The 21,623-nt window shown below is 43.2% G+C and overlaps 3 protein-coding genes and 1 long non-coding RNA gene across 6 annotated transcripts; 3 read left to right on the top strand and 1 right to left on the bottom strand.

Annotated features, from left to right (window-relative positions):
* The first annotated feature begins 457 nt into the window (after positions 1-457).
* LOC106866848 lies at positions 458-4,385 on the top strand. 2 transcript variants are annotated; one of them, XR_002963885.1, is made up of 3 exons: positions 458-813; positions 1,341-1,547; positions 1,915-4,385. It is a non-coding gene; the product is annotated as an uncharacterized LOC106866848 (long non-coding RNA). The 2 variants fall into 2 exon arrangements; XR_001407868.2 differs by having other exon boundaries at positions 486-810; positions 1,915-4,349.
* Positions 4,386-4,906: 521 nt separating this feature from the next.
* On the top strand, positions 4,907-9,727 carry LOC106865930. The gene is made up of 4 exons (XM_014897922.2): positions 4,907-5,123; positions 6,288-6,509; positions 7,486-8,103; positions 8,563-9,727. The coding sequence occupies exons 2-4, from the start codon at positions 6,312-6,314 to the stop codon at positions 8,695-8,697; spliced, it is 951 nt and encodes a 316-aa protein (XP_014753408.1). The 5' UTR covers positions 4,907-5,123; positions 6,288-6,311; the 3' UTR covers positions 8,698-9,727.
* Positions 9,728-12,811: 3,084 nt separating this feature from the next.
* On the top strand, positions 12,812-16,471 carry LOC100827553 (E3 ubiquitin-protein ligase DIS1). 2 transcript variants are annotated; one of them, XM_003562478.3, is made up of 4 exons: positions 12,812-13,036; positions 14,290-14,511; positions 14,994-15,380; positions 15,758-16,471. In XM_003562478.3, exons 1-4 carry the CDS (start codon positions 12,827-12,829, stop codon positions 16,076-16,078), a joined length of 1,140 nt encoding a protein of 379 aa, XP_003562526.2. In that variant the 5' UTR covers positions 12,812-12,826; the 3' UTR covers positions 16,079-16,471. The 2 variants fall into 2 exon arrangements, with proteins under 2 accessions (XP_003562526.2, XP_010234505.1); XM_010236203.3 differs by having other exon boundaries at positions 13,034-13,162.
* Positions 16,472-17,454: 983 nt separating this feature from the next.
* On the bottom strand, positions 17,455-18,660 carry LOC100827249 (uncharacterized protein At5g39865). Its single transcript, XM_003562477.4, has one exon. It carries the CDS (start codon positions 18,461-18,463, stop codon positions 17,846-17,848), a length of 618 nt encoding a protein of 205 aa, XP_003562525.1. The 5' UTR covers positions 18,464-18,660; the 3' UTR covers positions 17,455-17,845.
* Between the last annotated feature and the right edge of the window lie 2,963 nt (positions 18,661-21,623).

Below are 21,623 nucleotides of genomic sequence, written 5' to 3'. Positions count from 1 at the left end.
GATGTATCGCCGACGGGACGAGAAGTGGGCTCCAACTTATCGTCGCCGTGAGACGCGTCACTGCCTCTAAAAGCCGAGCCATTTTGATACGATACCTGTGACATCCTAGACCCAAATACAACATTACTGATTCGAAGCATTATACAGTAGTAGTTTCTACATGTATCTATATGATTTTCAAACATACTCCTTCCGTTTCATAATTCTTGTCTCAAATTTGCTCAAAAATGGATGTATGTATTCCTAAAATGTGTCTAGATACATGTAATATTTCGACAAAAATTATGAAACAGAGCAAAATGGATGTATCTATTCCTAAAATGTGTCTAGATACATATAATATTTCGACAAGAATTATGAAACAGATGATATAATATTTCGACAAGAATTATGAAACAGAGGAAGCAGATACATCTATATTTGATCAAATTTGAAATTTGAGACAAGTGACATGAATCGATCGAGGGGAGTATGCTTTTTTTAACTTGGCCAATCTCCAAACTCTTGGGAGCTCAAACAAGATGGAGCAGCTTTTCACAAAATTTGACCGTTGATAGCTGTTTTTTCTCTTTTGGAGAACCGACCGTTGTTATTTCGACAACATTCCCTCTCTCCCTCCAAACCGCGACGAGAAGTTCTCTTTCAGAAACTCGTCAGGATTCAGGAAGACGCAGAGAGGCCTCGCCGAGCGCGCTAGGTTCGCCGCCTCCTCTCTCGAGCCCTCCGCCACAGACCAGTACCGGCATCCGTCCCCCTCACTCCGGCAGCCCGACTCGGCCTTCCCGTCTCGACCGCCGCCTCCCTCCCGAGGTAGTAGTACCGCATTGTTCTTCCCTCTGGCTTCTCTTTTTATGCGATTCTGAGGCGCGCGTGCCTCTTAGGGTTCGGGAATGCGTGCGGGTGGCTGCCGATTAGAGTTCTTTAGCCGGAGTCTGGGGATTTATTCATGTTGGGACGTGCTGCTGATTTTGCCCTGTAGCTGTCGGGGTACTGTACTGTTGTGCGTGCGTTCATGGGTAGATTATCAACGCGGATGGTTTTGTACGTAAGACCAGCCCTGCCGGCTTCTGATTTCGAGTTAGATAACGATGTTTCCTTGCTGTATCTAGAGTTGCTCATGCCCATGTTTCTGTTCTTGCCATTTTATTTAATACAGTATGGGCTTATAATTGGGCACTAGCTGTTACTGTTTCTGCAATTCCCGCTGCCAAGATTCACGAATTCCCAATCGTTAAGTGCTTTGCTGAAAAACCGCGAGCCAAACGACCAAACACCATGTGATTTTCTCATTTACTTCCAAGCCTAATTTTGCCTCTTGATTCCCTTTCTCGTCCATACAGGATTCTGCATCTATTGTTTTGACCATGGCATCAGTTACTTACTATCTTGATGGCAACGTTGTTAAAGCTATCATTCCTCCAAAAAATAAGGTGTTAGATGTCACCAAACTCATTGATGACCTTAACCAGCATTCACTAAACTCAAATGCGCGTGAGCTATTGGAATGCTCTGTCTGTCTGACTGCCACGGATCCTCCACTTCATCAGGTATGCCTTATTACTGAACTAATTACATTTAGCTGAAGCATCTTGGTTGCATCATACTAGCCTTCTTCTAGGCTCCTAAGTTGCCATGTATGCCGATATACGATTATCAGATAAGAACATGCAGTTGTAAAAGAACAAGGAAATGTTGATTTATTTACCTTTAAGATAGGCTTCTGTTGGTAACTTTTTGTATGAATCCCTTTTACACTAACAGGCGACATCCCTTCATTTCTTCTTCTTGACGATTGTTTTGAATTCACACTGCATATTATTAAACTCACAAAACAATTTTGTAGAATCAAAAAACAAATTGAATATGAATCTGTATACAAGTTCTTTAACAATCTTGTCACATTTGTTCGTGCAGTGCTCCAGTGGAAGAGGCGGTGTTTACCTTAGTGCCTCCCTGCCCAAATCATATAGCTTCTTTTGTTCCTGCTCTGGACAAGTACCTTACTTTGATGGCACAGACTATACATCATGGATGCACAGTATGAAAGTTCACTTGAAGGCCATATATTAGCCCTTTGTGGGACATAGTGGAAACCGGCTTTTTTGTCATCGATGAAGCAAACCCTACATTTGCAGAGTATCTCTTAATAACAGAACAATGCGCGAGCCACTGACGCTCTGTTTTGTGCATTAAGTGAAGACGAGTACAGTCGAGTGGGCACACTTGAAAGTGCAAAGGAAATTTGGAATACTCTGCAAGAAATTCATGTTGGCACTTCATCTGTTCGAGAGTTTAAGAGTTGAACTGTTGAAGAGCAAGCTGAAGAGGTTTGCGTTGGGTGAAGGCGAGTCTCTAATGGACATGTATCATAGACTCTATAACCTGGTTACTAGAATCAGGGACCTTGGAGACAAGCCATGACCAACTCATTTGTGGTGAGAAAGATGATCCGGGTCATGACCGCAAGGTATCCAATGTTGGTGACTCTCTTTCGCCAAAGGGATGACTTGGATGAGCTCATTCCACACCATGCCGTTCTCATCATGGAAGATCTTTTAAGGATTATGAGGGGTCCCAACAAGGCAAGCACTTCATATTCTTTTACATTTAGCTGGAACATCTCAGTTGCATTATACTGGATGCATGCCAATATTCATGATCAGGTCATAACATGCAGTTGTAAAGGTAGGCAGAGCTAAGATAGACTTCATGTTGGTAACTTTTTCTATGAATCCCTTTCACACTAACAGATGCCATCCTTTGGTCTCTGATAACCAGTTAACCACCCCGTGCATCAGACCCGCATGTGACTAGCTCCGTGCACAGATTTTGAACTTCTACATCGCAATGCTCTTCCTTTTCATTTCACTGTCCAGATTGTTCCTTGTCAAATCATTCTTCTAGGAGGGCCTCATATCTGTTATGATTGTTTTGAATTTATTACAGTGTATGTTACTAAGCTCAGAAAAAGAAAAAGAATATGAATTTGCATGCAGGTTCTTTAACAATTTTGCCACATTTGTGTGTGCAGTGCTCCAGTGAAATAGGTGTTCATAACAAAGTACCCCCGCCCAACTCATGTAGCCGCTCAGTTTATGGAGTTTGCTCCAAACAAGTACCTTACTTTGATGGCACACACTATGCATCATGGAAGCACAAGATGAAATTTCACTTGTATAGCATGAGCCCCCTTGTATGACGCATAGTGGAAATCGGCTTTGTTGTTGTAGATAAAGCAAATCCTACAGAGGCTGAATATCGCCTAATACACAATGATGCTCTAGCCACCAACACTCTACTTCGTGGAATAAGTAGAGAACAGTCCTCTCTAGTGGACCCCCGTGATAAAGAAACTGCAAAGGACATTTGGAATACTCTCCGAAGCATTCATGAGGGCACTTTGTCCATTCGAGAGTTAAGAATCGCACTGTTGAAAGACAAGTTATGGAGTTTGGTAAAGGCGAGTCTGTAAACGATATGTATACAAGACTCAGCATCTTGGTCAATTAAACCAGAAGCCTTGGAGACAAAGACATGACTAACTCATTTGTGGTGAGAAAGGTGCTCCGGGTCATGAGGGCAACGAATCCAACATTGGTGACTCACATTCGTGGCAGGCAGGACTTCAATGATCTCACACCAGGCGATGTCTTTGGCAGATTCTTCGTTCATGAAATGATTGAAGAAGATGCAAGGATTGTGAGGGATCTCAACAAGGCCAGCACAATGAAGATCAACATCCGTTTGAAGGCCAAGCAAGTCATACAAGAAGATTCAAGTGATGAAGAGGAAGATTCAAGCGACGAAGATGAAGACCAAACGATGCAAGAGAGGGCTCTCTTTCTGAAGAAATATGGCAAGATCTTCAGAAAAGATGGATATGGAGGCCAAAGCAGAAGAGTCAAGTCTTCCGAATCCTACAAGTCAAAAAGAAGAAGCAGGCGCAACCTATATGTGTGGTGATCTAAACCACTTCATCGCAAACTGTCCTAACAAGAGCAACAAGAAGCAATAGGCAACCCTTTCACAAAAAGGGCAGGTTCCACAACAAAGACCACGAAGGAGCCTAACTTCAGTGAGAATATAGTTTGAAAGTCGCCCATAGTCGACATCTTTACCTTGTCTAATACTTGTTATGGTTCATAGCTCTTTATTTTTTGTGGATGTGTGTTGTCGGTAAACTAAGTCTGGTTTTCTTTGGAGAACAGTGAGTCCGCAAGCTGTAAAACTGCGAATCTCACCATTGTGGTGGACCTTGTATTCTGTATCCCCCTAGTCTTTGGCGAAGTTAGATCTCCTCTCTGTTGTAACCGGTGATAAACGAACAGTACTACTGCTTGACATTTGAATCGTGAACTGTGAAATGTTTGGTAGAATTGCAGAAATCTAGCTGAGTCGTCACTGGACCAAAATTTCCCAGAGCTGGTGTATCGGCAGCTCAGTTCCTTGGTTGTTGTTCATAGTGCTTCTTCATCATGTCTGGTTTCTGTGAGTACTCAAAATTCAGCCGTTTTTTTACTCTGGGAAAATATTTTCGGCGGGAATGAAACTATGAACACCTGTAGAACTCTTTCTTGCGAGTTTCATGCGTTTACACAAGGTATATATTATTGTGTGTTGGATGTGGTTATTTACTCTCCGTACTAGTACCTGATCTGTGACACCCTAGAACCTAGACCCAACTACAAGGATACTGATTTGGAATATTGTATTTTTATGTTTCTTTAACTTGGACAATCTCCAACATCTTTACAGATTTTGGACACCGAACCATCGTACGTACAGTAATTTCAGAAAAGAAAAGAAAGAAAGCTGGAGCAGCTCTTTTTTGACTGTTGATAGCGTTTTCTTTTTTCTCTTTCTGAGAACCGACCGTTGAGTAGTGATCAAACGGACAAGTCCCCAGTTCAACACTCCCCGTCGCTCTCTCCCTAGTCCCTCCAAGTCCAAACCCCGAGGAGAGAGCTCTTTCAGAAACTCGTCAGAAAGACACAGAGAGGCCTCTCCGGTTCTCCGCCCTCCGTCGACACCAGCATCACCATCCGTCCCGTCCTCCGGCAGCCCGACTCCGCCTCCCCGTCTCGACCGCCGCCTCCCTGCGGCCCTCCCGCCTGGCTCCCCAGGTAGTACCGCATTGCTCTTCCCCTCTGGCTTCTTTGAATTGGGAGGGAAAATTGCGGTTTTTTCAATGCGATTCCGAGGTACGGGTGCGTGTTCTTGACTTTCGGCTTGGCAGCAGTGTTGGGGAACACGCGCGGCGTGCAGTGCACCGTGGTGGTTCGCTGCCGATTAGGGTTTTTGGTCGTCGGAGCATGGGGATTTATTCATGTCGAGATGTGCTGCTGATTTCTTTTACCTGTTGGTTTCGATTTGTTGTTTTTCCCCGTTTCTGCTTTGGGTACGCCACTCGACCTTGAGGTACTGTGCGTGCATTCATGGTAGATTACCAACACAGGGTGTTTTTTTATGTAAGTAGGTTCTGTACTTCTGTTCTGAACTTCTCATGGAGTTCGGTGTACTAAAAGCTCAGCCTGCTGGTTTCTGGTTTGGAGCTAGATAATGATATCTTATGCCGTATCAAGACGTTACTTATGCCTATGTTTCTGAGATGTTATTTAATATGGGCTTATAATTTGGTTGCTGTGTACTAGTAGTGTGTACTGTTTCTCCCATTCCCGCTACCAAGATTCAGTATTCCCAATCTATAAGAGAGGAGGAGAAGAGATTCAGGGTTTCTGTGGATTGGCAATCACTGGAGCTGCTGCATGTTGCTACCTGCTAGCATCTCTTTGCAGAAGTTGGAATGTGCTTCATTTGATGAACTGCCCCCACTTCTTGTCTGTCCTCTGGGTGGTTCATTGCAACTTTGTGTAGCTTCTGCTTTGGACGCAATGGAAGCTGCAGTGGAGCTTTATGGAACTGGAAGTGTAACCGCCTTTCCTTTTCTTATTCTGCCAGTCCCATCATTGCCCTCTGCTACCAGTTCTCCTCTTATATCTATCCTTTTTTCCAGTGAAGCTTTTCTAGCTAGTTTAGCTTAACCGATCAAGTTTCCTTTTGATGTATTTGGGAAGTGCCACAGTGATGTGATTCTCACAATTGACTAGAAAATTGAACCAAAAATACATCGAAAGACGAAATTCCTTTTAAGTGTTTTGCTGAAAAGCTGTGAACATAACAACCAAACGCCATGGCATCTGTTCTGTTTTTCTTGTTCAGTATGTATATCTTTCTCATTTACTTCCAAGCCTAATTTTGCCTCTTGATTCCCTTTTTCTTCCATACAGGATTCTACATCTATTGATTTGACCATGGCAACAGCTATTTATCTTGATGACACTGATGCTGAAGCTATCAATCCTCCAAAGAATGAGATGTTAGATGTCACCAAACTAGTTGGTTATCCAACCCAGCATTCACCAAAACAGAATATTACAGTTTCGAGCAACATGCATGAGCTACTGGAATGCCATGCATCTTTGATTGCCATGAATCCTCCAAATCATCAGGTATGTCTTGGTACTGAACTAATTACATTTAGCTGAAGCATCTCAGTTGCATTACACTAGCCTTGTTCTAGGTTCATAACTTACCATGTGTGTCAATAAACTTGATCAGATATGAACATTCAGTTTGTAAAAGAAATGTCGATTTACCTTTAAGATAGGCTTCTGTCGGTAACTATTTTTGCGAAGCCCTTTCACACTAGGTGTCATCCCTTCGTTTCTAATAACCATTTACCCAGTGGCGAACCTACATGTAATCTGTGGATTTTGTTCTGCTAGCTTCCAACTATGTTGGTAATAGAGGTATGTTTTACCTTTGTTTTGTGTGGATACCGTAGCGATAGACACAGGGGCGGAGCCACCTTATAGTCAAATGACACCAATGCTATTTTGCCAATCCCCTTTGAAAATAGAAAAATACCGTTAAAAATATGTAATGACACCGGTAAATTCTCAAGAGCGACCCCAACGGTATATTTTCCTCGCTTCGCCCCTGGATAGACATATACATCTGTGAGAATTGAAATCACAGGCTCTGCTCCCTAGCACCGGCACTGCATTTAGCCATCTCATGTACCCGCATCAGCATGTGGCTATCTCCTTGGAAACATTTTGTACCCACAAATCTTGATGCGCGTCTTTCTCATTTTCAATGTTGTCCCTTGTCAAATGATCCTCCTCGGACGGGTGCCTTATATCTGTCATGATTGTTTTGAATTTACACTGCATATTATTTTGCGCGGAAAAATAAATGTAATATAAATTTGTATATGGATGCTTTAACAATCTTGTCACATTCATGTGTGCTCGTCTTTTTTATTTTAGATGTTGTCCCTTGGCAAATGATCTTCCTAGGACGGCCTCGTTTCTGTCATGATTGTTTTGAATTTAAACTGCATATTATTTTGCTTGGAAAAATAAATGTAATATGAATTTGTATCTGGATTCTTTAACAATCTTGTCACATTTATGCGTGCAGTGCTCCAATGGAGAAGTACCTTATTTTGATGGCACAAACTATGCATCATGGAAGCACAGAATGAAATTTCACTTGTATAGCATGAACCCCCTTGTGTGGCGCATAGTGGAAACCGGCTTTGTTGTTGTAGATGAAGCAAATCCTACAGTGACTGAGTATCGCCTATTACACAACAATGCTCAAGCCACCAATGCTCTATTTTGTGCATTAAGTGAAGATGAGTTTAGTTTGGTGTGCACCCTTGAAAATGCAAAGGAAATTTGGAATACTCTCCAAGAAATTCATGAGGGCAGTTCGTCCGTCCGAGAGGCGAAAGTTGATCTTTTGAGGTGCAAGTTGGATTGGTTTGAGTTGAGTGAGGGCGAGTCTCTACATGACATGTATACGAGACTCAACAGCTTAGTCAATGAAATCAAAGACCTTGGAGGCAAAGATATGACCAACTTATGTGTGGTGAAAAAGTTGCTCCGGGTCATGGAAACAAGGAATCCTTCGTTAGTGAATATTATTCGCCAAAGCGACGACTTCAATGAACTCACTCCAAATTTTGTCTTTGGGAGATTCCTCATTCATGACATCAGGAAAGAAGAATCAAGGATTGTGAGAGATCTAAACAAGGCAAGCATGTCGTATTCATTTACATTAGCTGAAGCATCTGAGTTGCATTAGGTCTAACTTACCATGTATTCTAGTATACGTGATCAGATACTAGCATGCAGTTGCAAAAGAATATGAAGATGTTGATTTACCTTTTAAGGTAGATAGGTTTTCTGTTGGTAACTCTTTATTTATGAAACCCTTTCACACTAACAGGTGTCATCCCTCCGTTTTATCGCACCAGACACCACACATCAGGCCTGCCTGTTATTAGCTCCTTGCACACATTCTGAACTTGCACCTCGCAATGCTCTTCTTTTTCTGTCCAGATTGTTCCTTGTTAAACAATTCTTCTAGGAGGACCTCATATCTGTTATGATTGTTTTGAATTTACACTGGATGTTATCAAGCTCAGAAAAGCAATTTGCATTTGAATCTGTATCATGTTCTTTAACACTTCTGTCACCTTTGTGCGTGCAGTGCTCCAACAGAAGAAGAGGTGCTTATAACAAAGTTCCTCCAACTCATATAGCACCTCACATTATCAAGGAGGTTGCTCCGCAAGAGTACCTTACTTTGATGGCACAAACTATGCATCATGGAAGCACAGGATGAAATTTCACTTGTATAGCATGGACCCCCTTGTGTGGCGCATAGTGGAAACTGGCTTTGTTGTTGTAGATGAAACAAATCCTACAGTGACTGAATATCGCCTATTACACAGAAATGCTCAAGCCACCAACGCTCTGTTTTGTATGTTAAGTGAAGATGAGTTTAGTTTGGTGTGCACCCTTGAAAATGCAAAGGAAATTTGGAATACTCTCCAAGAAATTCATGAGGGCAGTTCATCTGTCAGAGAGGCAAGAGTTGATCTTTTGAGGTGCAAGTTGGAATGGTTTGAGTTGGGTGAGAGCGAGTCTCTAATTGACATGTATACGAGACTCAACAGCTTGGTCAATGAAATCAAAGACCTTGGAAACAAAGACATGACCAACTTATTTGTGGTGAGAAAGCTGCTCCGGGTCATGAAGCCAAGGAATCCTTTGCTGGTGAATATTATTTGCCAAAGAGACGACTTCAAAGAACTCACTCCAAACTTTGTCTTTGGGACATTCCTCGAACATGACATCAGGAAAGAAGAATCAAGGATTGTGTGGGACGAGAACAATAAAGAACACAAACGTCACTTTGAAGGCAAAGGAAGTCATACAAGAAGATCCAAGCAATGAAGATGAAGATCAAGGGCAACAAATACACGGTAATGATGCAGCTGTCCTAACAATGAGGACAAAAGAGATGGAAAATACAAGAAATCCTTTCACAAGAAGAGCATGTTCCACAAGACCATGAAAGAGCCTAACTTCGATGAACATATAGTTTGATAGTGGCCTAACCCCTCCACTCTAGTCGACATCCTTGATCTTTCATCATGGATATTTATAGCTTCCTTACTTAATGGGTGTTTGCCAGTAAACTAAGGTGGTAGTGTAAGTTTAGCTTTCTTGCTCAGGAAAACATTGATTCTGCGAGATTTCTCCCCCACCTTGTCTCATGTCTTTATGGACTAACCTTGTGTAACCAACGCACTGGAGTTCCTTTACACCTGCAAGAGTGCCAGAATCTCACCATGATGGTTCAACAATAAGCTCTTGTATTCTGTATCACCCTAGTGTTTGGTGAAGTCTCCTGTCTGTAGTAACCTGTGATAAACAGTGCTACTGCTTGACATTTGAATCCTGAAATGTTTGGTAAAAATGCAGAAATCTAGCTAAGCTGTTCCTAGTGTTCTTCGTCATTTCTAATTTCTGTGAATGCTCAAATTTGAGGCCGTTCTGTGACTGGGAAAATATTATCACCGGAAATGAAACAATGAACTCCTGTATAACTCTTTCTTGTGACTTTGATGCGTTGAATCCAACTTAGAAAATCGTTTTACATACACTTTTCTTAAGTAGGACCATCAGTTTGTATATACTCCATGAGTTCGTACCTGTCGATTTTTCTCTTCTTTAATTGCACTGCAGATGTGACACTGCGAACTGTCTGAAGCAAAAGCAACGGTGCCTATTTAAGACATAGCTGTTCCTTAATTCACTGTCCAACTATAGACTATAGTAAATGCGTGATTACTGTGTGTTTAATTACTAACCGATCTCTGTCCTTTTCTTGGTACCAGAGGGGAAACCGTACAGTAGGTGATGCGCACTGTGAATACTCTTCTCTATCTTCTTCTTTTTTAGCCTTTGAGATGGATTTTCTGCTTGGCGGGTTTCAAACAGTTTTGTTGCAACGGTAATGTCAGATCACTGGACCTCCTACCATGTGGACCAGTGAACCAGTTAAAACTTTTTTACTGTACTGCCCTGCTAAACTAATGACTCTGGGCTCTTCTCACTCAATAAACACCTCCCATATGCTTATTATATTTCCTCTTTGATGCATGATTGGGGATTGAAGCATTCAAATTTTTACTTCTTTTAATGGTGGCTCTGCTAAAAGCTTGGCTCACTGTATATTTGCTTTACTTGGGCAAGTGCCAAAGCTGACCTCCCATTTCGCAGCTTCGTTTTCCCCGCATGCCATCGACATGACATGCTCAAGTAGCAAGTGCAGGCGATCTGATGAGTGTATCTGAGTATCTGACTTATGTAAGCAGGGCAAGAATGAAAAGAAAAAGGAGGAAAGGAGTCTGGTGCCTTGTTTATTTTTCTGTTGTCTGTTGTGTTTTGCTTGCAGCCTGTCGGTTTTACTTCTTTTGGAACAGACAGGTTCTGGCTAATCTCAAAGGGAATGTCTAGACCGCTGACGGCCTTGGATCGTAGGATTTTCAAGAGCCATTTGGATCATACAAGCATGGAGTTGGCAAAGTACTATAGAATGCATCCCTATGGTCTCAATTCCATAGGAATTCTAACATGAACTGAAGCCTCATTTTTGGATCATACATGAATTCTAGTATATGTCTCTCTCATTTCTTACTCTATCTAATCTCAGAATTCCTACATTCTTCCTATGTAGCATCCAAACACACTTAAGAAAATTTCGGTCAGTTTTTATGACCCAAAGCTAAAAAAGAGAGGATGCAAATTCAACAAATGCATAATGAAGAAAGTGCAACCGCATAAAAAGGAGTGCAATTACAAGAAGTAAAAAAAGTAATAAAAGTATAAAAAATGGTGACTAAAACTTCAAAAAAAAAAAACTCAAACACCAATGGGCAAAAAATGGCATCCACATTTGAATTTGGCACTTGCCTTTAGCAATTATGAATTTACAATGAGAATTTTGATGCTCTTTGTTATGATTATTGCTTCCAAATAGGAAGAGCTCTTTCCCATGCTCCTAGATGTATGTCCATTTTTAGAATGCATGCTTCCTTGTCTCCATGGGAGGGTTCTAAGTTTGCTCTTTGCGCAACAGTCTCGACTTATTCTCTGCGTTGGTTGTAGGAGACCAGCTAGCTTCGTTCCGTTGGTTTCAGGTTTGCGTGTGTTTGGTTGGCATGGTTTTATTGCATTTGCCACACCTACAACGGGAATGGGCTTGGCCGTGGTTGTACCGGTTTTTGTTTGATTTCTCACTATTCATCTGATAAATGCAACATCCAAAGCTTTTACCTTTATTAAAAAAGAACATTTGAAATATTAAAATATTTATAAAATTATAACATGCTATTGTTCATGGATCCTCATATATATGTCGTGGACCCCACTTATCGGTTACCTTCCTTTATAGACTCCTCTCATGGGCGAAACGGTATAAGAATTCCCCACTTTCAACCATGTCATTTCACTCTACCTCTCTTCCCCTTTGTCTCGCCTCGGAGATGCACCGCCGCCGGGACCAGAGGAGGGCTAGAGTCGTCGTCCCCCTCGACGTCGCCATGAGCAGCGTCGACGCATCTAGGAGCCGGGCTGCCAGGAGACGTGCCGCTATCGTTGTCCTCGAGATTGCCAATAAAAGGGTACATACTTCTAGATCTGACCTAGCGGATGGATTTCTTTTCGATTTTTCCGTAGAAAGTTTGCGATAGATCCATGTGGAACTCGATACTTACTTGCCAAGTGGTGAATTATTAGCTTCCTTCTCACGAAGCGGAAAAAAAATGTTTGATCAGTGGGTTGGGAGCTTTTGATTTCGAATCTAGAAAATTGTTGTTTCTTGATTCAGGAATCCAGTTTTACAAGTGGAAAATCCGATGTTCCGTGAGTTGGAAACCTAGTTTTGTCGAGTCAAAATGCGTGTTTCGTGCTAATTCCGTCAAATTAGGCGATATCAGTGAAGAAAACTTGCCGGTCCTCCCACCAAATAGGAGTGCCCCCAGATATTCCGTGTTCCTAGGGAAAAAGTAATCTTTTTTTCCTTGATTACTGCCTAAACAAACCACAAACCGCCCCAACCATCGGTTCATTTCCCTTTCAAACTTCACCGCTTTCAGATTTCAAACTTCACCTATCTTTTGATTACTGTTTTCCCATCTCTCTCTGAAAAAAGAATCTTGCTCCTTCCGTGTACTAAATCTGCAACAAGTAATATGGGTCGGAGGAAGTACATCATTTCAAAAGAGATGGAATTTGATTATTTTCGTTTCAAACTTCACCATGGACGAACACCAAGCTTCATTTAAAAGAGCCTGGACAGATGGAGTAGCAGGCAGCAGTAACTCCTCTTTATTTATTTATTTGACCGTTGATCACTGGCTATCAAACCTGGATCACAGCACACTCACTCCACTGCTTATTTAATGAGCAGCAGCGACTGTCCAAATGCAAATAAAAAGTTAAAAACGCTCCCTCCATCCAAACCCCGAGGACTGAAAGCAAACAAACAAACTCCCTCTCTTCGTCAGAGTCTCAGAGACGAGCAACACAAAGGGGCTTCCTTTATTTCGAACGCGCTCGCCGTCTCGAGCCCTCCGCCGCAGGGAGCTCCAAGCCAAGCCAAGCCATCCGAGGTTGGTCAAATCCCCTCTCCGCCATTCCGATCTCCCCCCAACTCAATCCGGGCGTGCTGTTCTCTGGCTAGCTGCTAGCTTCGTTTCTTCGGTTCGATGGGGGTCGGATTCCCATGGGATTTTGAGGTGCGCGCGCGTGCGGGGTTTCGGGCCGGATGTGCGCGTGCTTGAGATTGGGGGAATGCGTGTAGCTGGCGCGTGTGTGCGAGTGGCGGCTGCCGATTAGGGTTTTTGGTTGTGGTTTGGGGGGATTTGGCGGCCGTTGTGTGGGGTTTGTTTGTTTGTTTATTCATTATTCATGTCTAGATGCGCTGGTTTACTTGTTGGCTCGATTAGTAATTTCCCCCGCATCGCTGCTTTATTCATTAGCGGCACTGGAGCTCGAGATTTCTCTGCGTTAATGGTGGATTATCATCACCACGGATGTTTCTGATGGGAGTTTGGTGGAGCTGAAGCTGGGAGCTTCGGTCTTCGAGTTTAGATAAGATGGAATGGCGATTTCGTGCTGCATCTACTGTTTTCTCTGCATCCCCACTGCCAAGTATTCATGGTTTCTAATCATGGAAGACAAGAACAGAAGATTCAGGGGTTCCTGTTGAGTGGCAATCATTAGAGCTGCTGCGTGTTGCTAGCATCTCATCACATCATGAGAAAAAATTAGCTGACCAACCAACGTTTACTTAGTTTCCTTTGATACTATATTTGGGATGTGCCACAATGATGTGTCATGTGTGGCTTTTTCCTATGGGCGTGTGTTGATTTTCGACAAAATAAAGTTGCAGCAGGGAGTAGGTACTTGGTTAAAATTTTCAAATACAGGGGTTGAAACTGAAAAAAAAGTTGACTAGAAAGGCAGAACAAAAAGTACAGTGAGAGACTAAAAACATTTCAATGTTTTGCTGAAAAACTACGAGCATAGTGGCTGAACACCATGGCATCTGTGTTTTCTTGCTTGGGGTGTAGTGATGTAATCTAACAAGACTTGCTGCATCAAATCGTACAAGATTTGTCTGAGGTCCAACCTATGTGCGTTCATGATTTCTGTCGTTAATGATCTTCACTACAGAACCTTTAAGTGCTGTTGGGTTATGTTATGGTTGGCTTAGGACTTGGCAGACAAAATTTACTTTTCTGTGTTCCATAGAAAAGCGTTCTAATCTGATTAAGTGATATTCTCACGAATAAAAATTATCTTTCTCATTTTACTCTCGAGCCTAATTCCCCTCTTGATTTCTTTTTTTTTCTCCATGCAGAATTCTGTACCAATAGGTTTGACCATGGCATCAGGTGCTTATCTTGATGACACTGATGCTGAAGTTATTGACCCTCCAAAGTGTGAGATGTTAGATGTCACTGAACTCATTGGCGATCCTATCCAGCATTCACCAAAACAGAATGCGATAGTTTCTAGCAATGTTCGTGAGCTATTGGAATGCCCTGTGTGTTTGGTTGCCATGTATCCTCCAATTCATCAGGTATGCCTTGGCTACTGAACTCATTTAGCTGAAGCATCTCAGTTGCATTATACTGGCCTTTCCTGGATTTTTTGAAGTGCCATGTGTATGCCAATATACGTGATTGGACAAGAACACACACTTGAAAGAATATGAAAATGCTGATTTACCTTTAAGGCAGGCAGAGCTAAGATAGGCTTTATGTTGGTAACTTCTTTATGAATTCCTTCACACTAGCAGGTTATATCTCTTCCTCTCTGGTAACCATCCCCATGCATCAGGCCCACCTGTGACTAGCTCCTTGCAAACATTTTGAACTTGAACGCTCTTTTTTTCATTTTTGATGTTATCCAGATTGTTCCTTGTCAGATGTTCTCCTAGGAGGGCCTGATATCTGTTATGATTGTTTTGAATTTCACTGCATATTCTCAAGCTCAGAAAAGCAAGTTGAATATGAAGTTGTATACAGGTTCTTTACTATGTTGTCTCATTTGTGTGTGCAGTGCTCCAATGGCCATACCATATGTTCTGGATGCAAGCCAAGGGTTCATAATCGCTGCCCAACTTGCAGGAATGAACTGGGTAACATAAGATGCCTTGCTCTGGAGAAGGTGGCTGCTTCTCTAGAGGTTCCATGCAAGTTCCAGAACTTTGGATGCTTGGGAATATATCCTTATTATTGCAAGCTGAAACATGAGTCGCAGTGCCAATACAGACCCTATACTTGCCCATATGCTGGATCTGAATGCACTGTTGCTGGTGACATTCCATATCTAGTGAGTCACTTGAAGGATGATCATAAGGTTGACATGCACAGTGGAAGCACCTTCAATCACCGTTATGTCAAATCAAATCCTCATGAGGTTGAGAATGCTACATGGATGCTTACGGTAATTATCACCTATCTCTGTATTTTCATAATCTGAAAAACTATGCAAAGTTCATGTCAATTGTATTGGACATGTAAAATTTGTTTGACCTGGATACTAGTATATTACTCCTCACCACCCTACGTCCAAGATCTAGACATGGCAAAGTTGTTCTAGGATAGTTTTTTATAACATGAGTTATGGTCTTATGGGTTGCTGATTCTTCACTTAATGCTAGTACGTACTACTTAAGAATGCAATTAAGGTACTCATGACAACGCATGCTTGCTATCATCCATGTCATCACCGATTATGTTACTGTTTTCAGCTTCTGTCGTCTGTGTTTAATTCTCCATGGAAGTGAGAGCTGTAGAACTAACTCCTGAATATTTGTCTAGGTATTCAGCTGCTTTGGCCAGTACTTCTGCCTGCACTTTGAGGCATTCCAGTTGGGCATGGCGCCTGTCTACATCGCCTTCCTCAGATTCATGGGAGACGACGCCGAAGCCAAGAACTACAGCTACAGCCTGGAGGTTGGAGGCATCAACCGCAAGATGACCTGGCAAGGTATCCCTCGAAGCATCAGAGACAGTCACAGGAAAGTCCGAGACAGCTACGACGGGCTCATCATCCAGCGGAACATGGCCCTGTGCTTCTCTGGTGGCGACAGGAAGGAGCTCAAACTCCGGGTCACAGGGAGAATCTGGAAGGAGCAATAAACTGTGCTTTCATTCCTTCTGGATCCTTTGGATCATGTATCCCAGATGAACCGAAGGTAATGCGTAGGTGAATCGCTGCGAGAACTTAGGAGACTAGGTAATGGTGTAGACTGTCTTAGCCGCCAAACTTCTAGCAGCTCAAAAAATAATTTGATGGATGGTTGTCATGTAAACCGATTGAGGCGGTACTGATGTGGTAGAGCTGAAGGCAAAATCTCTTCTTTTGCTTTGAACATGAGCTGGCTGGCCATTGGGCTGCCCGTTTTAGGGAGATCTTGCTGGTACCTCCTGGAATGTAAATCATGTAGCTCCCCTCTGTATGTGTCAGACTGGTTATCCATAACAGACACCGCCAATGTTCTGAATTTCTCATGTTGAATTGTTCATTCTTCAGGTTGCCGCTTCTCATGTTGAATGGTGTCTGTACAGCTGCCAAATCTGTGGCTGCTCCTGCTGAAAATTTGTCTCCTTTACGAGTCTAATTTTTGCAGGATGCTCATGCTATATTATAACATATTTGATGTTTTTAGATCGTTTCTTTTAGGAGTACTTTGGCGATATTTTGCATTCCAAATTGGAAAATCAAGACAAAAGACTCTGATTTTCTAGTTAATCCAAAGTTCCAAACAATAGCAAACATAATTAAGAAATGCAAAGGGGCAAAAAGAGAGGAAACAGCGTACTTATTGCCTGACATGCGTTGAACCCAGATTGTAACTTTTGAAATATTCCAGTTGAATCATTTGTAACTCTTGAAAAATCTGACTGAACTTATCCGCATTACATGGATATATTATAAGTCTACAGCTCTTCAGCCTTTTCTAGATCCTACAAGATATGATGAACTTGTACTTGCATCGATCAAAAGATTCAAAAGCCATTCTGTGTCATGCAAAGAAATAGGGGAAATAATTGAAAGTTCTCCAGGATGCAATGATCACAGATTCACCGAACAACCTTTGCGTCTTAAAAAACACGGACTACGGTGGAACCACAGGGTCTCCCCAGAATACAGGAGTCGTGGTAAACCCACCTCAAATCCAAATTAACTGTCGCAACATGCGTATCTAGACAAACCTGCAGCTATTAATTTGAACCTGAGGGAGTACATTACTTGTTTAGAGACACTCCATAAAAAAAATAAAAAGGAAAAAATGAAAAAAAAAATTGAAAGAAGAGGTGGCTCTAGTTTAGTAGGTACAGCTAAGGGACAACATGATTGCAGTTAAGGTGCTATCAAATAGTTGAAGTTGGATAATTTCCAGATCAAACAGTTTGATCTATTCAAGAAGAAATTTAATCTCCCTCAAAAAAGAAAGAAGATATTAATCAGAGCAAGCAAAGACAAGAGGAGAAGTAAGAACCAGGCAAGAATATGATCAACCAAGCTCAAGTATTTACATTAATTAATCAAGCTAATGTCAGTGACAAATCTTCCCTTTACATTACCCACACACACATATACAAGCACCGTATTATTTCCCAAATCGCCATCACCACAATGGCAATTTTTCTGCAGCAAGAACAGCAATTCGTTCTTCCTCCATGACCATGAGCACAGCACCCAATCTGAACCAATCCCCAAATGATCGGGTTCAGATTTATATAACACACAAATCCAACGCCAAGAAACAATATGAAACGCACCTCTCTGATGACGAATCATCTACCACCTCTAAATATATATCCTCCTTCAAATTAATTAGCAGCGAATAATAGAACTGGAATTCGGACGATCGTGTTTGCGGTGATCGATCGATTTCAAAGTCAAGAAGAAGAGCAGTAGGCGCAGCGGACGAGCCCGTTCTCGTTGCAGTCGCCGCAGCGTCGTGCGCGGCCTTGTTCCTCGTCGAACACCTTGCGGGCGCCGTCGCATGCCGGGCAAGGCGCGAAGCGGGCGCCGCCGCAGGCAGCGCAGACGAAGGCCGGGTCCTGGCCAGCAGCGCCGCGGAGGAGGCGCCTGAGCTGGCCGGACTCGTGCAGCCTGCGGACCTCGTCGGCGCCGCCCACGAGCTTCCCGCCGACGAGCAACTGCGGGAGCGAGAACCCGCGCCCACGCGCCGCCAGCAGGGCCTGGAGCTCCCCCCGGAGCGAGGCGTCCATGGAGACGTCCCGCTCGTCGACGGCCACGCGGAGCCCGCGCAGGATGGCTCGCGACGAGCAGCAGTCCGCGAAGGTGCGGCGCACCCCGCGGAGGGAGGTCGTGTAGAGCACCACCGCGTCCGCCCTCGCCCTCGGCTCGTCCGCCAGCTGCGCCCGCCCCCGCCCCCGCCGGTGCCCCCCGTGGTGGTACGTCAGCGACCGCCCCAACTGGGGCTGCTGCTTCTTGTTGCCGCCGCCGGCCGCCAAGGCGGCAACCCCGCAGTCGTCCGACGATGGCTCCATCGACCCGGCCGGACGCCGCCGATCAACGGCGTGCAGTTGCGTTAGGTTCTCGGCTATGGCGGCTACCTACCTTGAGGCGAGGAAGGGGGGAAAGGGGGAGAAAGAGTCTTGCGGAAGCGAAGCAATGGAGAATTCGCCGGGAAGGATAGTGGGGTTTAGTCGTGGGCCGGCTGGCTGGCGTATATATTTTCTTCTAGTTCTTCTATGTGGAAGTTTTTATCTGGTTGCTTTTGGTTCAGTTCTTCTTGATGCTGAGTGCTCCAAAAATGACTTTTAACTAATTTGGGCAGACTATTTCTTGTGAAGGGAAATGGCACAGCTGATTTAGTAACTGTTTTCTCCAACGAAAACCAGTAATAACTGTGACTGAGAGACTGACTGATGGTGACTGTTTTCAGTTGGAAGGAGGAACATGGTACATGGAATGGCGGCAATAGCTAAAAATAACCTCTCTTATTTTCTTGCTCCTTCTAGCTTGTGAATAGACTGGCTGTCTGCTGGCTAGTGGGTCCCTGGTGTTGGGGCCGTTATTACCGGTGGGAACGGCTTTGAAGTTTTCGGTTTGCACAACCGAAAGGAAGGTTCTTGAACATTGCTACAAGTGGTCTCTGTTTTTGTGCTCAGCCTCAACGAGAGCCTGTCATTTTTTCCTCTACATATTCACTTTATCTCTTTCTCTATTTATGTGAACCATATTCTATTGCAAAGCAATTCGATCCTGAAAAACCAGGATGGTTTGACTAGCTGGGATATCATTTCAGTACTGAAGGCTTTATTTGCAAACCAGAGTTCCCACAGAATTGCAATCTCAGGTTTGCTATATCTGCAGCTTGAGAAACATGTAATGTCCCTAATGTTAATGCTGTTGAAGAAGCTCTTCAGGAACTAGGAAGCATGGATGAACAACTGATCAATGCAAGCACATCAATTGCAAATAGCACAGTACTGCTAGTACCTTGCAAAATGCAAACCCATTGGCATGGGCATGGTCCAGGATCATGCATCCATGGACCCAATCGAGCGCCCAACTCGCCCATGATTTGTGTGTTTTTTGGGTCCCCGGGGATGTATCTGCCGATGGATCCTAGCTGTTGCTGATAAATGCCACACTGTTTAGAAGGAAGGATTGATGAGTTGCTGTTTAGAACAATTTGGCAGCTGGAGCTTGGAGTTGCAGAGGTGGCAAATGAGCAGCAGTCTCCTTTCGCCTCATTTATGCATGTGCAAAAGAAAATAAAAAAAACACACTCCATGCTATGAATCAAGCGAATTACGACTACATCGCTTGGTGGAGAAGTCGAATCGAAAGCCGTCATCTTCTCTTTTTTGTTCATTAATTTGTCCAAGAGAAAATTGTAAATACTTTGACTAATTTGGTTAAGACATCCCAATGTGGAGTTCTATCTTCTATTGCTGGATCAATTAGAGACTTGGAGGGCCTCCTGATGCCATCAAGAGAAACATCTGAAACATGAACGTGGAAAGTGTGTTCTTTTCTTCAGACAAGCACGAACTGAATTGAATGGGCTACAAGCACGGACAACGACAGTTTTCTGTCTGGCTGAGATATTGCCGGCTGAAAGAGTTGACAAAAAAATTTCCAGCCATTATCTTTCCTTTACAAAGGGAATTGTAAACTTTGGGTTGAAATGCACAACACAGTGAAGACCCTAAAGAAGAGAGACATTCTTCTGCATCACAGGTTGTTTATAGTTTGAAACAGAAATTTCTATCTTTTCCAAGGGCGATAGAAAAGAGAGCCTGAATCATACACTGCTAAACCGATGGTGACCTTTTGCAGAAGCAATACTGAAGTTCAGATTTTGTTCCATACAAGCAAACCAAACTTCCATGGAATTCCGATTTTCTAGAGGGGGGAATCTTTTTTTCCCGATAGTACTTCTCTCTGTATACAAATAACTTTTTTCATAATTATCTAAAATAAATGAATAGATAATATCTAGAACTCCTGAAGGCTGAAGGGAGAAGAAAAGCATGGCTTACAAAGAGAGCAAAGCTACAGGCTATAGCTTGGCACAATTCGGAGTGCGTTTGCCTAATTGCCTTGTAAGTAAAGCCACGGTGACCGAAAGATAAGAGGAGGATCTGGACCGTTAGTACACTAATTAGATTATTTTTTCCAGTCACTTTGCAGCCCTTTTTTTTCCAGATAATGATAACAATAAGTATGATTATTCAGAATTGCAGATTGAGCTATGTCAACACAGGCCATGCACATCTGCACGTACGTACTACGGCTAACTAATTGAAGATGGACAGCCTGAAGAGGAAACCTGACCTGCCGCGGGCCTATGTTTTTTGGGTCATGTCTGAGAGGAAAGCGAGCCTGTCTTGTTACTGTCAGAGTGTCATCTCGTCTATTGGCCGGTCCAGACATGATTAGTTATACTTCAAGACTTAAGGGACAAATAATCAATGGTCGGAGTCAACAAGGCAATTCAGAACACTACTGATGTGCAAAAACTAAAGCCCCCAGCCTCGGTGGATCAGTGGAACCAAGCTTTAGGATGTTTCCTTAGTCTCTGTATACAGTAATCCATCCGTTCCTAAATACTTGTCATGGTTTTAGTGCAAACCGTTTCTAAATATTTGTCGTGGTTTTATTGCAAAATTAAAATCACGAGAAGTATTTAGGAATGGAGGGAGTACAAGCTTAAGGATCAGTGGAAAAATGCAAGACCACGTTCCCTCTTTCTTTCTTTTTTCAAGATGAATTTCAATTCTTTGTCTGTTCATCTTAGTATCCGAGTAATAGTCTTCACGCCGGGTTGTTAGCTACTACTGGTACCTCAGGTCGTTTGGTGGCCTTTAGACTTCAGGTCGTCGGCGTCATGGTTTACCGTTTACCTGACGCTGGACAAGCAGCAGACATGCGTAACAGGTCCACACTCCAGACAGCCGTCTCCATCCTAACAGCCAAACGGTCTGGAAACATCATCAGCAACGGGCCTGGCCAGTGGGCCACAATCAAAGGATCAGCACGAGGCAATCAAAGGGGTGGTGGGCTCACCTCCATAGGGCTTAGAAGCCCATGGTCGTATATTTACATGGGCTGAGTATGCTGTTGGGTCGAGCATGCCAGCCCAGCCCAGCCCAGTGAAAGCTTTCCCCTTCCTCCGTCTCGTCGCGTCAGCTAGGG

This window comes from Brachypodium distachyon, chromosome 1 (genome assembly GCF_000005505.3).
Source record: "Brachypodium distachyon strain Bd21 chromosome 1, Brachypodium_distachyon_v3.0, whole genome shotgun sequence".
NCBI lineage: Eukaryota > Viridiplantae > Streptophyta > Magnoliopsida > Poales > Poaceae > Brachypodium > Brachypodium distachyon.
This window is presented reverse-complemented; position numbering and strand designations above follow the sequence as displayed.